A 14398-nucleotide genomic window follows, 5' to 3' on the forward strand; every position below is an offset into this window, starting at 1 on the left:
AATTTATGTCAATGCATTTCATGACAAATTTTTTATTTTATAATGATTATTGTACTTATGTGATAACATCTGTTGATATTCACAGTCTAAACCTGGCAAAGATTTAAACCCACAACATTTTCCATGCATCATGTACATTATCTGTGAAAAGCAATAAAAAAAAGCAATGAATGCATTAATCATACCAATATCATCTGCAAAGCATAAATCTGAAATACCTTTCACGTCAGCTCAAACTGCTTTTTATTTTTTACACACCTGATTTTACGCCATCTGTAAAAGGGCAAGACAAAGACTGTTGAGGAAATTATATTTCTTGGCTGTTTGACTTTTACAAAATACATGGCTAAGTTCTGTAAACAGAAGATTTACTATATGACTAAGAAAAAAAAGATGCAGCTAAAAGTCCATTTTTATTAAAGGACTGTGTAATGACCACAGCATTTTCACACTGCCATGTGGTGTCATATTTGCATTTTTGACACCTGTTTTACATTTCCCCTCGTCTATCTATTGCATGTGTTTTTACAAATACACATCAGGTCTAAACCTGTTCTATAACCTAAACAGCAGAAGCAAGACTCCAAATGATAGCATTTTAGAATCTAACACCAACACTGATGTCCCCACCACCACCTGACAAGGTCAGCATGGGCTGCCCAAGGCTCCCTGGAACTCTAGAATAACTCCAAAGTGAACACCAACATGAAACCACCCAGGTATTCTTAATAGCTCCTTAAATCTTAGGTAAAGTATGCTAAAGTGTTAGTGTCTCTACTCTCCATAACATGACAACCAAGGACACTTTCTCAGGTATCTAGGTGGCTGTGGTTACAGTGGGCACGTGCTAAGTGCAAGCTACTGTGTGTGATAACAACGCAAGTTTTTACTTTTCCTGGCTCCCAGACACACAGACATCAGCCTATACTTTCAAAGTAAAATGAACCTGGCCAGTGTGGCTCAGTTGGCTGAGTGTTGGCCCGTGCACCAGGAGGTCACTGGTTTGATTCCCAGTCAGAGCACGTGCTCAGGATGCGGGCTCGATTGGAGGTGTGCAGGAGGCAGACGACTGATGTTTCTCTCTCACCGATGTTTCTATCTCTCTCCCTCTCCCTTCGTCTTTCTGAAATCAATAAAAAATATATATATTTTTTAAATAAATTAATTAAATAAAAGCAAAATGACACTTCTGATCTATACGATGCCTAAGCCTTGGGACCATCCTCTCTAGTGCTTCCCTATCCTCACCAGGCTGAGTTCCCGCTTTCAAGAGTGCTCAGATGTGACATTTATATTATCACATAATTCTGATGTGCATCAAGCTTTGGTGCTCAACAATGAACAATAAAACCTGAGCTAATTCGTTCCCAATAAGAGCTGTGGAGACCTCCACCACGTCCTGCAGAAGACTGAAGTTTTCATTGGCAGTTGTCTTTCTTCTGATATCATCAAGCCTTTGACGTCACTAAGTGTTTCAAAATGTTAACCATAAGCCTATTATCAAATTCCTCAATAAAACACTTTCATAAAGTAAGTCAGCAACAGTAACTTTCAACTGCTCTACAGCAGAAGCTCTGGGTACAGGAAGAAAAACATTTTACAAACCCCAAACTCACATATGGTGCTACTGCTGCTAGATGCACAGACAACCCTACCACCATCACCAGCATCACTGCCATGGCTTCAGCCATTCAGAAGCCCCTTCCCATTCCAGCTCCAAAAGTCTTTTAATGCAGCAGTTACAATAACCAAAATGTGATGAACAAGATATGGAATAAATAAAGCCTGGACTTTGCTCTGCAACAGATAATACACTTCGACAAGCTATCAGATTGAACCACGTAAATGTGCCACTTTTGTAGGTCAAAACTGGCTGAATATCAGTCGGTTCATATGATTCAATCTAACAAAACCAAATGCCCTGTAGGCAGGCCCACCAAAGAAAGTACAGACAAGGGACAGGAGCTCCTCCAGGAAGGCATGGAATCACAGTTCTTTCTCACAAAACTCAATCCCTTTCTCCTGCATCAAAAGTGTTCTCCATTACCAATTAGAAACTCCTCATGTCCTCCACCCAGAATTCTTCATTCACCCAAAAGGTACCAAACCGGGCCAGGTGCCCCGCCACCACTGCTTACCTATTCCTCATACTAAGCTTATTTCCATGGTGAACAATGGTGGACCCAGTATCCAGAAATGAGAGAATGGGGATAGCCTTCCAAGGAAGGTTGTGTTGTGCCTGGCCAGTCTGGACTCCTGCCCTAGAGGGCTCCACCTGCTGGCATCTGGAGTAGCTGTTTCCTGGGTTCCAAAGCCTCCGGTTTTGGACCCACTTGTACAGCTTAAAATTTCCTCTGATTTAAGCTTCCCACTTGTTCCCATACATAACAATGTATAACATTTATCTTTATGGGACATTCACACTCACATTTCTGACATTTTCTTCTTTCAATGCAGGCACCTTGCAGTCGCCGAACACCTAAGAATAAGTTTATATGTCACTTAAAAACCTCTCCCTCCTTATGTCCACATGAAAAGAAAAAAAGCAAAACTCCTTTACAAATGCCAACCCCACCCTGAGTCCAAGCACTCCAAGTATGGAATTTCCTGCCTCGAGTCCTGGCACTGCCATGCTCTGACTGCTCACGGAGTTTCACCATCACCACTGCAGTCCACCAATCCACAACGTACTCCAGGTGCACAGCCACCAAGGAGAGACAGCGAATGAACAGCCACTGAAACCTATGGCCACTTCACCCACGTACACTCTTAGAATCCCTGGGGAACTTTCACATTTATATTCCCTAAGTATATGCACCCATCTAAGATACCAAATGCATGTGGACTATTTGGAACTAACTATACCCTGGAATAAAGCCTCAAAGAGAAAAAAAGTCCAAATGTACTTTGCTGGCCATTTACTTTTTTATAGTAAAAACTAAAATAATGCAAGGCTTTGAGAAAGGTTTTTCATCCACATTCACTAAAACTGTTTCTAAAATGTACGGTTGATTTTCCACAGTAATAAAAGAAATGAATTCTAAAGCAAACTTGTGGTGCCATTTTTTTGAGTGAGAGAGGTAGGAAGAGAGAGAGAGAAAGAAACATGGATTTGTTGTTCTACCTATTTATGCACTCACCGGTTGATTCTTGCACGTACCCTGACCTGGGATTGAACCCGCAACCTTGGCGCAGCGGGACAACGCTCTAACCAACTGAGCTGCCCAGTCAGGGCTTGTGACACCATTTTACACACAATGCATAAGCAAACCATTTAAAAACTGTAACACCCAGCCAAGTGTAATCTTACTCCTGAAGATTTACTGTAGGTAAATGAAAAGACTATTTAAAGAACTGAAAAATGTTCATACCTATTGAACCTATTGAACAAAACAGAACATATTTTTTACCTGTATGCTCAAAAAAGATTTAAAAATATATATGCTGCCCTGGCTGGATGGCTCAATTGGTTGGAGCATCATCCCGTACAGCAAAAGACTGCAGGTTCAATTCCCGGTCAGGGCACATACCCAGGTTGCGGGTTCGATCCCTGGTCAAGCACATATGGGATACAACCAATTGATGTCTCTCTCTCCCAGCAATCTCTCCCTCTCTCTTTCTTCTTCTCTCTAAACATATGTTCAGATGAGGATTAAAAAATATATATAAACAACACCCAAAATGGGCCGAACTCTGTTAAGGGAAAGCAAACCAGTTCTGACGATGGCTCCCTCCATTTTATAGAGTTTAAGCCGGAAAGAGTGCTGCAGCTGCCAGGAGCACATGGAGCACAGTGGGCCTCTCCTAACTTCTGCCAAGGGCAGGGCTGCAGCGAGGGAGACATGGTCTACCCAAGGTATGCATGTGCACATGAAAATGCCTGCTCCCAATAAAAAATTATAGGCCCACAGAACTATAATGGACATCCTCACATATTTATTTTGCATTCATGCAGGACTTTATCTAGATAAATTTTGAGATTAGGACAGTGGGTACGTGCATTTTAAAAGCTGACAGACTTTGCCCAATTGCCCTCCAAAAAGATTATGTGAAATGACACTCCCACCTCCTCACTATCTATCTCATCACAGCTGCACTTCCTCTTCACCAGTTTAGGCTCTGTGGTCCAATGTTTTTCTCTCTCTTGCCCCTGTGTTCCTCCATTGTACTCACTTGGCAAAAGTTCAGCCCTTGTTAAGCCCAACTTAGCACCTACTCCAAGCCTGTGCCCAAGCAGGCTGGACAAAACACACAAAATCTTCACTTTAAATGTCTGACCATAAATCTCCAGTGACAATGAGAACTACTCAGCAACCAACTACGTTTCCCTAGTTAGTTCACTGTCATTGTCTCCATCTCCAAGATGACTATTCCACTCCTCTTCCTATCTTCCCAGATCTCCAACACTCCTCCCTCTCACCCCTGCTCATTCCCAATTGATGAACTCACTAAAAAAATAGGGACAATCAAAAGAGAATGATGTCTTCTCCCTTGGGCAGATGCGGCAATCTACTTCATCTACATGCACGTAACTCTGCCTTCTTTCTTATTCCAATGGACATGCCATGCCCTGTGCCTCCACTTCCCTATTCCATCTCTTTTTTTCCTGCTGACCCAGGTCTGTGCTCTCACAATTATCCCCTCTGACAACTCTCAAACTGACATCTCCAGCCTGCACATCCATCTCATATATCCAACTACTGACCCAATAGCCACCTGGGTGACTAACACTGTAAGTATCTTAAACCTGACATGTACAAAACAGGATTCTTAATTCCCTACCCTGCCCTCCATGCGATCTTCCCCAGCTCAGTAATAACACCATGGCACCACCCTTCACTCTACAGCTTGAACTAGAACCTTGGGCTCACCCTGGACCCTCCCTTTCCCCCACATCCACACTAACATGAAGTCTTGACTGTTCTATCTTCAAAATATATGAGGAATCCTACATTTCTCTCCACCCCACTGCCACCTCCACAGTCTCCCATCATCTCTTGCTTAGCCTACTGCAATGGCAACCTACACAGCTTGGCTGCTTCCACTCTTGCCCTCCAACTATCTAATCTCGACAGAACAGTCAGAGTAATCTTTTTAGAACATAAACCAAATCACAGCACTTCTCTGCTGAAAATCCTCCAACAACTTTGCTTCGCAGAATAAAATCCAAACTCCTTACCATGCTGACAAGGCTTCTGTGCTCTCAGCCCTCCCCCTCTTCAGCCTCACCTCTTACCAGTCTCTTCTCCTTTCTGTCCACTCAAGAACACTGGCCTGGTTCTTCCGCAGTCATGCCAAGATCATGCCTGCTTCAGGAATTTTGTACTTACTGTACTTGCTCTTTCTTTAGGTCTTCACATGCTGAGCTCCTTCAGGACTCAGATGTTCCCTCCCCAGGCGGGCCTTTCCTGCCCACTCCTTTTTTTTTTTTTTTTTTTTTTTAATATTTTCACTGATTCCGGAGAGAGGGTGGGAGAGGGAGAGGGAGAGAGAGAGAAACATCAATGAGAGAACATCAACCAGCTGCCTCCTGCATGCCCCCCACTAGTGATAGAGCCTGCAACCCAGGCAAGTGCCCTGACCAGAAATCGAACCCACAACCTTCTGGTACATGGGACCATGCTCGACCAAGCCACACCGGCTAGACCAGACCGCTCCATCATAAATAGTGCGCTCAACCCTACATCACGCTCCATTCCAAAAGCCTATTATATTCTTCTTCCTGGCACTTATCGCTACCCAAATTCATGTTATCTATTCGTTAACTGTCTATCTTCCCCACTAGAACGGGAGCTACAAACTTGAGCTTATAGTGCCTGGCACAGAGACAATGCTTTATAAATATTTGTTAAGTTAATGAATATTACTTTCACAGTAAAAATTAAACTAATTTTTAAAAACGTAACTGCATGTACAATTATCACATTGTAAATTACTAGACTTATGGAGAAAGGCTATAAGTTATAATGGGGAAAAACTTTATTTATACCAACTGATTTTAATGTTTTATTATTTTATAATTAAAAAAACAACAGATTTTCTATCCTAAATGAAAGATGAGTGAGGAGCTGTCAGTGCCAGAGGGTCACCACTCTAAACACCAATTGTGAGGAAGAGAAAAGCAGCCCTGACACCTGGGAGGTGGCCTGGGACTGTCAAATGGCCTTAGTGTTGCTAGGAGCTGGCCTGGAAGTCACACCTAGGCCTTAGTGTTGAACATAAATATCAACGTCAGACAAGGCCATTCTGTGGAGTTTGCACCCACCTCTCCCAGAGGCCACCAGGACCCAGTAGATCCCCCTCAGAGAAAGCTGCAGGAGTCCAGATGGCGGCCTTGAGCCACACGTCATCACCAACCTTTACCTCTACCTGATCAAATCCTATGCTGTATTTGAGATGACCAGGCCACTTCTAGGAAATTAAGACAAAAATAAGACACTTTATAGTGATATCTGAATACAGACAAACCATGAACAAAATAGTCATTCCTGGCTAATAAGTGACTATTGCTTTTTACCAATTTCTGTGTTAGGTAAAATTTATTAAAATACTCAGTTATATGTACATCAGAAACTAATATAACTAAGATAACACTGCGTACCAACTATACTTAAATAAAAACATTTTTTGTAAAAGGATTTCTTCAATTTAAGAAAAAAAATACTGAATTTTAGAATTACCCATTTTCTGACAGCATCCACCCCAGAACAAAGCCCTAATTCCTTAAAAACTCTCCCAACTCACTAACACAAGTCCAAATCCTGTAATGTGTCTAACACCATCTTCCTGAGATGGCCCACAGTTCCCTGTGCTTTGTGTTCTCCCTAGCTTCAACAAGCAATAAGCCCAGCTTTTCAACCAATCTGTGTTTCCGGTGGTCTTTTGCTGGTGGGCACTGACAGCTATCAGGACATCAGTTGCCATGATAAGCCACCATACATGCAGAAGCCATAGGAGCCTGGCTGTAAAAATGACTCTAGGATATAACCTCAGTGCTGGTTCTCTGAATACATTCCCTGACATCAGATGATTTTCTTGTCATCTGCCTCTTTCTCCTAAAAAGCTGTATGAAGGGAGAAAAAAAATCCATTTAATTAGATGTCCTGGTAAATAATGTTACAATTAATCAAGGATGGCCTGACAGCTTCCCTTCCTTCCCATTTCCGAAAGTCACCCAGCACAAGGTTAGAGTAGGGCTGAATGACTGACTCATGGGCAGAGCCTGAGGCAACACTACTCAAGTACTTTAAGCCACATGTTCAAGCCCAATAAATTAGCCCAGGCTTAAAGAAGTCAGGCTGTACACATGTAAGAATTTTAATAAGCTTGGAAAATGCTACCTAGAGCTTATGCACAAGCTTACTGTACCAATGGGATTCCCTGCCACCAGCCACAGAGTGCTAAGCCCCTGACAAGAGCTTGTGAGCATACGGGGCAGCAGTGACAGGGAGCCAGCTTGGTCCAGGTTTCCTCAGGAGTTGGGAGACTCACAGCAGAAGGCTGGAAGCCAGATGGATGGAGAGCAAAACAGGGCACGCAGCTCAGTGGAGCCAACAGCATTTACTAGGAAAACACGTCGGAGCTTTCTTTGGTGGAAATCTGGTCCTCACACACCCTTCCAGAAATGAGCAAACACTGTAATCAATATCTGCATTTATCCAATACCTATTTGTACACAGAACTATGTTAGGTACAAAAGAGAGTTATTTAAGCAAACATCTGCCTTCTAGATGCTGACACCTAATATAAATAAAAACAATAAATCTATCCAGGGGATTACCAAAAGAACTGAACAAACATGAAACAGTCAGAAGTATTGACCTTATATAAATGCAATGGAGTCAGAACTGAAGGGTAAGTCATGGGAGATGACTCTCTAAACAGGGTGGTGCCCTAATGGAACAGTTACCTTGTTAAGGCTGAGTCTCCACCTGGAGATCAGCTTTTAAGAAAAGTTTCAAGGGCTGGCTTTTGGGCTTGGGGGAAATAAGACAATCAGAGAAAAGGGTGAAGCTTGGGAGATGATTTAGACAGAAATACAACTAGAGGGAGGAAGAAAACTTGACAATCATCCAAGAAAATCAGGGGGAATCAGTCAAGCTGGTGTGTGTTTCTCAACCGTTATTACTTATGGCCCCTTTTGATAAACATAAAAAAACTCACACTCTCTTACCATGTTATTTAAAATGTGAAAGGAAACTAAATCAACACCAAATCAAAGCAATAGTGGTTTCAGAATTTGATTTTCCAAATGACACAAACCACCCTATTCACCTAGAGCTAAATAAGAATCACCCACTCAGTTGGGTGGTATCAAATGTCAACAAGGATTGAGTAACTATCATTGAATTCTTAAAGAAGAGGATTTGGACCCTGGATCCACATGGGATCAAACAATCAGTAGTGTTATGAAGAGTTAAGATGACAAAAACAGACGAAGGTACTAGCAAATATATGTAATAATTACCTGATTAAAATTTCTGAAGGAGAACTCTTTGTAGATGGCATCTCTCTCTCTTAATTCCGACCATCCTGCTGCTTTAAGGTCGAGTATAACTTGGTTCCTCTCCTCTGCTGTCAACAAGTGAGCATCTGCTGACTATGAAAAGAATACATTTAATATCTGCAATATGGGAGTTTAAACTCAAATATACTTATAACTCTTTTCCTTATTAAATATGTAGAAAAAAGTCTTAAGGGCAACACTTTCTAAACACCTTTGGTGCCTCTGGTCTCCAAATACAAACTTCTCAAAATATAGACAAAAACAAGGCTAGCTCTGTACAACATAAGCTGCTTCGATGGTATGGCAGGTGTCTTATTACCCCTTACCACTGTCTTAAACTTCACAATTCAGTTTCTCTCATTTATTACAGATACAACTGAGACTGACCATTACCACTGGCCATCCTACCAATGACCATTAACAACAGCCAGCATTCCGGGACTTAGGAAACTAAGGTAAATACACTCACCCAAAGAAACCCTGCAAGTACACTGGCAGGACTAGGATTAGAACTCAGGGCTATAAACTCCTGTTCTAATGGTCTTTGGATGGTCCCAATACTGACATGGGACTTAATTATCTGGGTTCACCATCCCCTTTCAGATCTGATGAAAACTAATCCCCAGAGGAGGAAAGAACAAATGCACATTTACACAGGATTTTGATAATAACTTCTGGGGTCCACAGACCCTCTGGACTACAGATAAAAAGCCCTTTGTCTTAGTGAAGTGAGTTTTCTCAGACCACAAGTAAGACAAACTCCCTCCACAGCCTGGCTAGAGCACTGCCCAGTCAAAAGCACCTGTGTGTATTGTTCACCTTGTTCCTGATCACCGTAATGATGACATTCACAAACCTGGAGTTCTGTTGGTTAACAGGCCCACACTTCCCATACTTTTTGTTTTTTAACTGAAAGAAACCTAAGCATCATGGCCAGAGAGAGAAGAGAAGGGCACTCTACTAGAAGTCAGAAGAGTTTCATTCTCATTATGACATACGTGCCAATCAAAAACTCTTTCCTTACCACCCTTGCCAGTCTGGCTCAGTGGTTAGAGTGTTTCCCCTCAGACTGAAGGGCCCCAGGTTCGATTCTGGCCACGGGAACGTACCTCAGTTGTAGGCTCCATCTCTGGCCCTGGTCGGGAGACCTGCAAGAGGCAACCAATCGATATCTCTCTCTCACATCGATGTTTCTGTTTCTCTCTTTCTCCCCCCACCCCATTCTCTCTGAAAAGCAATGGAAAAAATATCCTTGAGTGAGGATTAAAAAAACAAACAAAACAAAAAAAAACTCTTGCCTTACCTATTTGCAGGGCTGCTGCAAGTTTAGGTAAGAGAGGGACTGTCACCCAGAAAGAATGAGCTAATATGAGGGTTTCTCTTCAAAGGGTAACTGGGAGCTGAGCTAGATCTTCCACCATGAAACTGCAACTCATTCCCACTTCAGAAATCCTAAAACCTTTTATTACTGACATTAATGTAAGAAAGCAAAGTCAGTAAACTTACTTTAAGACAACTTATTCTAGAGGTTCACGTCAAGATGGTGGAGTATGAGCACTGTGCTCTTCTCCTTCCATGAACACATCAAAATTACAAGTAAATTACAGAACAACCAACCTAGAGAACAACCTGAAGACTAGCTGAACAGAAATCCTATAACTAAGGATATAAAGAAGCTACGAGGACACTGATAGGGGAGGGGGAGATGTGAAATGGGATGACTCACACCCAAGAGTGGCAGTTGAGAATTGGGAGGAATATCACAGCTACAGAGGTTTCCCCTGAAGAGCCAGAAGTCCCAGCCCCACACTGGCCTCCCCAGCCCAGAGCAACACTGCCAGAAAGAGGTGCCCACACAACATCCAGCTGCGAAAGTCAGTGGGGAGATTCCATTCCTCTGGGTGACATGGAAGGCCGCTGAAAACCCAGGCATCCTCTTAAAGGGCCCACACACAGACTCAGTCACTCCCAGGCATTCACCCTGGGCTTCTGCGGAGGGACAGTGGCTCGGGAGGCACCAGAGACATACAGGAAGAAACTGAGTTGTGTGGTTTCAGGGCTAGGGCTGAAGGGACAGTTGCCATTGTCCCTGTGTTGAGCCCTCCTCCCCCACAGCTGGCAGCAGGCAGGCACCATCTTTCCTGTACTGAGCTCTCCCACCACATAGCCAAATCTGAATCTGCATTAGCCTGGAGAACTAGTTCCACTCTGACAACTCCCCGAAACCAACCCCCACTCAACTCGTGTATCATCCAAGGCACTTTTGGTGACAGCTAGCCTGGGCCTGTTGCAGTCTTTCTTAAGAAACTCTCAAGGAGTGGAGGGAGGTCGTGTGCCTTCAGGAGAAGAGCTGAGGTGACATTCATCATTGTCCCTGTGTTCAGCGCTCCCCCCATACAGCCAACAGGCACCATTTTCCTATGTTGAGCCCTCCTCTACAAGGCCAAATGTGAATCTGCATTAACCTGGTGAACTGTACTCCACCCTGACGACTCCCTGAGATCTGCCCCAGACTCAACTCATGCACTGCCTGAGGCTCTTTCAGCAAGAGCCAGCCTGAGCCTATTGCAGTCTTTCTTAAAAAGGAACTGTCATTTGACCCAGTGATCCCACTTCTGGGAATATATCCTAAGAATCCCAAAACACAAATCAGAAAGAATATATGCAACCCTATATTTATAGCAGCACAATTTACAATAGCTAAGATCTGGAAACAGCCCAAGTGCCCATCAGTAGATGAGCGGATAAAAAGCTGTGGGACTTTTACACCATGGGGTACTACACAGCTATAAAGAAGAATCTCGTACCCTTTGGGATAGTATGGATGGACCCGGAGAATATTATGCTAAGCAAAATAAGCCAGGCAGAGAAAGACAAATATCATTTATATGTGGACTCTAAAGAACAAAATAAATTGATGAACAAGATAGGACCACAGACATGGAAACATGAAACAGACTGGCAGATCTCAGAGGGAAGGCAGGAAGGAGGGCGGGAAGAGATTAACCAAAGAATTACAAACATATATGAACAGCCCATGGGCACAGACAATAGATAGGTGAAGGCTTGGGGTGGGGTGGGAGGTGGGTGGAGGGGGGAAAGGGGAGGGGAAATGGGGGACATCTGTCATACTCTCAACAACAGCAGCAACAAAAAACCCTTGAGGGGAAAAAAGGGAAAGAACTCCTGGACAAGGACAACAGTGTGGTGATTGCGGGGAGGGGGAGGGGAAGGGGGAAGAGGACATGGGATAAATGGTGACGGAAATAATAAAATTAAATAAAAACAAAATAAACCCTCAAGGAATTCGTCAAGGTCAAAGGGTGCCAGAGATGTACAAGGAGAAACTGAGTTGTGTGGCTTCAAGGTAAAGGTTGGAGGGACAGCTGCCACTGTTCCTGTGTTGAGCTCTCCTCCTGCCATCTTTCCTGTGCCGAGCCCTCCCCCAACACGGCCAAATGTGAATCTGCATTAGCCCAGTGGACTGCACTCCCTCCACCCTGATGACTCCCTGAGGCCCCACCACACCCAAATTGAGGACCACCAGAGGCTATTTCAGCACTGGGAGCAGGCCCAGTGCTGAAGTCATCCTTAAAAACTCTCAAGCCCTAAGAAAAAAAGAAAACAAAACAAAAACAACCTCTCAAGCCCTGGCTGGTGTGGCTCAGTTGGTTGGAGCATTGTCCAATGCACAATGGAAGGTCGTGGGTTCAATTCCTGGTGAGGGCACATACCTAGGTTGTGGGTCCCATCTCTGGTCTGGGCAAGTTCAGGAGGTAACTGATGGATGTAGCTCTCTCACATCAATGTTTATCTTTCTCTCTCTCCTTTCCTCCCTCTCTAAAGTAAATTAAAACAAACAAGAACTCTCAAAGGTCTGCAGGTCCCAGGCGGGCAACTGCAGGCCCCAGTATGCCCTTTGCTGAATGGACCCAGGTTCAGTACCAACACCATTCTGAATCTACATTAATCTGATGAACACTACTCTTCCCACCTTGGTGACTCCGAGACCCCACCTCACAAAACTTGCATACTGCCCGAGAATTTTTCAGTAACTGAGCTTTATGGGCAGCTGACAGGCAGACTTCATGGTGCCCTGTGTATTTTGCTGAGCTGTCCTAGGGCTGGTACTGGTAGAAGCTACTCAGTTCACAGTGTGGCCTCTCCAGATCCAGCACAGGCACCTAACAACCACAGACAGCTTTGTTGCCCCTACTAGGTAACCCCAGGCTGGTCATAACAGATGCTGACCTGGGCCTGCACCTGAGCACTTTCCAAGAGGCCTCAGAAACACACCAGTGGCTTGTTTCAGACCACAACAGACCACCACCCAATTAGCTCCACAAGGGGCACGCCTAAAGGTAAATCTTTGCCAGCAAAAGAGCCCACTGGGGTGAATCCCACTCTGTGAGGTCAGGCCCCACACAGTAGCTCGTATGCTGTGGTTCTGGTCAATCCTCACATCTGAGGGTCAATCCCATCCACTGACATGCCAACAGCAATCAAGATTCAACTACACACTCTCTTCTGGTCCAAGGCACTTCGGGAGCCACGGGCTTTGATGCAGACATGGCCAAGTCCAAGAACCATACCATGCACAAAGAATCCTGAAAATGGCCCAGAAACAGCATCAAGAAATCCAGATCATAAAGACACAAATGTCTTAAGGGGGTTGACCTCAAGTTCCTGAGAAACATGAGCTTTGCCAAGAAGCACTACAAGAAGGGCCTGAAGAAGATGCAGGCCGACAACACCAAGGCCATCAGTGCACATGCTGCAGCTATCAAGGCCCTTGTAAAGCCCAAGGAGGTCAAGCCCAAGATCCCAAAAGGCAGCAGTTATAAGCTCAATCAACTTGCCTACATCCTTCACCCCAAGCTTGGGAAATGGGCTCGTACCTGAATCACCAAGGGTGTCAGGCTCCGCTGGTCAAAGTCTAAGACCAACACTCAAATCAAGGCTCAGGCTCCCAAAGGTGCCCAGGCCTCCACAAAGGCTCCAGAATAGAGTCCTCCGTCTGCCAATGTCAGGATGGAAGGACTGGTTTGACTCCTGGACTGCTGTCTGCATGGGGCTGGTGCCATTTGTGCAAATAAACCTGAGGCAGGATCTCTCAAAAAAAAAAAAAGACTCAACTAGAACAGGAGGGCACACCCACACAAGGAATACTCCTGAAGCACCCAGCACAGGTGATCGGGGACACTGTGTTACTGGGCCCCCCCGGACAACTACTACATAGGCCACACTGCCAAGGCTGGGAGATGTAGCAGATCTACCTAATATATAGAAACAAACACAGAGAGACAGCCAAAATGAGGAGACAAAGAAACATGTCCTAAATGAAAGAACAGAAGAAAACTCCAGAAAAATATACGAACAAAACAGAGGCAAGTGATCCACCAGATACAGAGGTTGAAACACAGGTTATAAGGATGCTCAAGAAACTTAGTGAGAACTTCAACAAAGAGATAGTAAGCATAAAAAAGGACATAGAAATCATAAAAAATAACCAGTCAGAAATGAAGAGTACAATAACTGAAATGAAGAAAACACTAGAAGGAATCAACAGCAGATTAAATGAAGCAGAGGATCAAACCAGCAACTTATAAGGCAAGGCAGCAGAAAACCACCAACTGGAACACCAAAAACTATATTTATATTTTTAAATGTGGGTAGTTTAAGGTACCTCTGGGAAAACATCAAGTAGAACAACATTTGCACGATAGGGATACCGGAAGAAGAGAAGCAACAAGGGACTGAGTACCTATTTGAAGAAATAATGAGAGAAAATCTCCCTAACCTGGCAAAGGAATAAACATACAAGTCTAGGAAGCACAGAGGGTCCCAAACAAGATGAACCCAAAGAGGCCCACACCAAGACACATCATAATT

At 44.0% G+C, this 14398-nt stretch overlaps 1 protein-coding gene across 1 annotated transcript in view; it reads right to left on the reverse strand.

The window, feature by feature from the left end:
• Positions 1 to 14398, reverse strand: part of PCBD2 (pterin-4 alpha-carbinolamine dehydratase 2) — a 57613-nt gene that overhangs the window by 37471 nt on the left and 5744 nt on the right. The window contains exon 2 of the mRNA XM_016197536.2: positions 8468 to 8599. Coding sequence (XP_016053022.2) covers positions 8468 to 8599 — 132 coding nt within the window. The remainder of the gene's footprint in view (positions 1 to 8467; positions 8600 to 14398) is intronic.

This window comes from Miniopterus natalensis, chromosome 4 (genome assembly GCF_054644295.1).
Source record: "Miniopterus natalensis isolate mMinNat1 chromosome 4, mMinNat1.hap1, whole genome shotgun sequence".
Taxonomy (NCBI): Eukaryota; Metazoa; Chordata; class Mammalia; order Chiroptera; family Miniopteridae; genus Miniopterus; species Miniopterus natalensis.